At 32.0% G+C, this 3,355-nt stretch overlaps 1 protein-coding gene across 1 annotated transcript; it reads right to left on the bottom strand.

Annotated features, from left to right (window-relative positions):
- Window positions 1-856: 856 nt before the first annotated feature.
- LOC139847855 (probable zinc transporter 10) lies at window positions 857-2,788 on the bottom strand. The gene is made up of 3 exons (XM_071837584.1): window positions 2,196-2,788; window positions 1,350-1,499; window positions 857-1,280 (listed from the first exon to the last, which is right to left on the bottom strand). Exons 1-3 carry the CDS (start codon window positions 2,784-2,786, stop codon window positions 975-977), a joined length of 1,047 nt encoding a protein of 348 aa, XP_071693685.1. The 5' UTR covers window positions 2,787-2,788; the 3' UTR covers window positions 857-974.
- Window positions 2,789-3,355: the final 567 nt, after the last annotated feature.

Consider the following 3,355-nt stretch of genomic DNA (forward strand, 5'->3'; position numbering starts at 1 on the left):
CCGTCCAGATGTACTGACCCAGAAAAAAAAAATTTAGGTGTGTTTTTGGTATAACGAGGTTGGGTCGTTACAGATATACATTTCTACAGCTAAACCGATAGAAATTGGAAATTATACAGCTAACTATTCTTATCACAATATTTAAATTTGTGATTATCGTTATCTTCATCAATATGTAATTAAGGTTAGCAATGTGTCATAGTAAATTTTGAAGCAACTGTTTGTGAATTCTATAAACTCTTAGAAATGCTCTGTATTTTTGGTAAAGTTGAGGAGTGTTTGGATGTGAGTTTAAAGTCTGAAAGACCAAAAAAACCATTTGATAACTGAAACATCGACTTTTTCAGACTCACACTTATTAATATAATAAACAAAATAAAAAAAATAACGGGTCCCACTACTTGGCATCTTCTACGGTGTTTTGTTTGCAAGAGGTAGGAGGGAATTGACATTGGTCGTGTGCAAAAAGACAGAGGAATAAGTAAACATTACTGATGGGAGTGACTTTAGGGAAATTATTTAATGTCTTTTTTCAACTTTTCATGATTAAATTGTTTGACAAGTTCTTAATTCTATAAAATGACGATAATGACAAATAAGTGTGGAAAATAGTTCATGATGACTATTTCTCATGTCCTTTTCATTGTGGTTGAATATTAAACATTCTTATGTCCTTCTCATTGTGGTTAGTTAATACAGAGTATGTTTGACAAATTCTTGATTCTTATTATTAAAATATAAGATATATAAGATGATTCAATATGACATCATAAAAACTATATATCAATAATAAGTGGAATATATATAAATATATAAAACTGATTAACGATGTTTGAAATGTAAGTTTAAAAACACTAAGTTTCTGTAAATTACAATGCACTTCATACATTTGCGAACTGATGAAGCTTATTTGTCTTACAAACAAGTCACATATTCAAATAACTTCAACTGGTCACCATAATAACGAATGCGCTTTAAGCCCATTTTGCCATTAGTGACATCCCGCCAGCGCCAAGCAAGACAGCGACGAAAGATTTAATTTGAAGCTTAATGCTTCCTTGAAGCTTTGAACCCATGAAATCGGCTGCAAGAAGATCAACCAACGCCATGTAAATAAGTAATCCAGCGGACGAAGCATTAAGTAATCCTACAGTGATCAACGCACTCGGGCTATTCTCTTTGTATGTCTTTGACAACGCTATCCCAAGAGCGATCCCAAATGGAGTTGTTACCGAGAAGAAAAACGCTAGTACCGCTTTTTTTATCATCTTGTACTCAGCCTGTTTATTGATTATTGGTTATATGTAAATATATATAGATAGATCTTGATGATGTAAAAGCTTTTATACCTGAAGAATGCAACCACCAAGACCCATGCCTTCAAACATTTGATGGAAACAAAGAGCTGCAATCAATGGCTTAATTGTGCAAACATCATTTGATGCTCCAACTCCTAGTCCAATCACTATTGAGTGAACAACTATTCCAAGCTCTAGTACCTAAATTTTTTATATACAACTTTTTTTTTATAACCATTTTAACTTATTAAACTACTTTTGTCACACAAGTTAAAGTCATTAAATTCATATACTACGGAGTATCTTTTTAGCAAATTAATACACTTTACGTGGATATATTGAATAACTTTTCCAAGTCATACTTTAAATTGGACAAGATTTAGATAATTTTGTTTTTAAGATATTTTTGTCTAAATATTTGTGGACCATCTTTGTAGAGAAAAATGTGACTTAAAAGTATGTATGCTTGTATATAAAGGTGAAGATTGTACTGTTTTTATGTCTGCAAAATAAATTAATATTGTGTGCATCACTTAGAAACATATTTTTTAAGTTTGCGAGTTTGCAGACAGAATAAAACATTATTTTATCTTATGTATTCAATAAAACAAACAGTAAAGATATCTGAGGACGCGTAGACACAAGACATAATAAGAATGACAGACTTAAAAACAAATAACACCTTACTATTACTAGTTTTGGTGGAAAAAAGTTGATAATCGACAATCCAGCCCACAATCGGATGTTAACTTGTAGTCTCACTCAGTAAGTGTGACTATAAAGTGTCAAGGCTTGAATAGCCATTTTTTAAAGAGTATATAAGAGTAATCTCTACTATATTTTGAAATTATGAGAGTTGATTTCGAACATCATGTTTATTGTTTGTTTGATACTAACCATGGCTACGACACGATAGCGAAGAAGTTGTGGTCCTATTGGGCCCTTTGGGCCATGATGATGTCCATGTAATTGCATACCACCACCATTTGCCATAGCCATCTCATGATCTACCACGTCCATCTCACCGCCTTCGGCTAAAATTGCGTTGTTCTTAGTAGTATACATGCTTGTAGCCATTGAGTCCACCATAAGAGTGAAAATAGCCGATAACATAGCCACAAAGCCCGTAAAAGGAAACTTATGCCATGGGTTATCAGACAAACAACTAGACCTCAACATGTCAAATGAATCGGGCAAAACATGCATAAATCCAGTAGCCAAAATTATGCCTGAAGCAAAAGCTTTAACGATGACAAAAAGACTACGGTCTGGATTAAGGGCAGGGATGGAACGAGTGATCAAAGGTAGACATACCCCTATAATACTTGTGATGAGAATTACTGCAATACCGATAATTTTTAAGGTTAAAGCCTTGGATTTGTTATTACATGAATTGTTGGTTTCATCTTCACATTGTGCCAAGACTTTGGTGCATAGAAACACCATAAAAAAGAGGACAACTGATAAATTTTTTGAATTAGAAGCCATGGTTCCTTCAATATTCTTTATAAGTTGTTAAGATGTGTGTGAGTGTAGACCGTAGCTATTTATATAAGCATGTGGCGTTATGTGTTTATATATATAATTATCATTTTATAATATGCATGCATGTATGATAATGATAATGATAAATATAAATATGTTTGAATATGTCCACTTTGAAGTGCATGTAGTATGGCGCTCCTTTGATATATTATATAGTATATACATATTTTTATAATATGTTACAGCTATATCTGTTTTCACATAAAGTTCACAAATAAATGTTTTTTCATTCTTTAAGATTTTAGAAAAATAAATTATTTGTTGCAAGTGAGTTTTGGTTAGTTGAACAATAAATTAAATATGTGACTTAGTATCATATAATGTATCTTATTATGAGTACACAATCTTGTATAGATATTTATTTATTTTGTTATTAAGGTTGAATCATATATATATGATTACAAATTCAAAACTGCAGAAGTTTTGCCTGTAATTTAGCAAGACGACGAAGTGTGTCTAACTCTTGTCTTTCATGTGCTGGTTTTGTTTTGCCTTGTGTAGCCTGAATTTCA

The sequence above is a fragment of the Rutidosis leptorrhynchoides genome, chromosome 5, assembly GCF_046630445.1.
Source record: "Rutidosis leptorrhynchoides isolate AG116_Rl617_1_P2 chromosome 5, CSIRO_AGI_Rlap_v1, whole genome shotgun sequence".
Classification (NCBI taxonomy): domain Eukaryota; kingdom Viridiplantae; phylum Streptophyta; class Magnoliopsida; order Asterales; family Asteraceae; genus Rutidosis; species Rutidosis leptorrhynchoides.

Excerpts from the sequence above, each read along its gene's own strand:
- LOC139847855 (XM_071837584.1), bottom strand. The coding sequence starts at position 2,786 with ATGGCTTCTAATTCAAAAAATTTATCAGTTGTCCTCTTTTTTATGGTG. Across the intron at positions 1,500-2,195 it reads GCTATCGTGTCGTAGCCATG|GTACTAGAGCTTGGAATAGT; the intron begins GTTAGTATCAAA and ends TAAAAAATTTAG. Across the intron at positions 1,281-1,349 it reads TTGGTGGTTGCATTCTTCAG|GCTGAGTACAAGATGATAAA; the intron begins GTATAAAAGCTT and ends ATCAATAAACAG.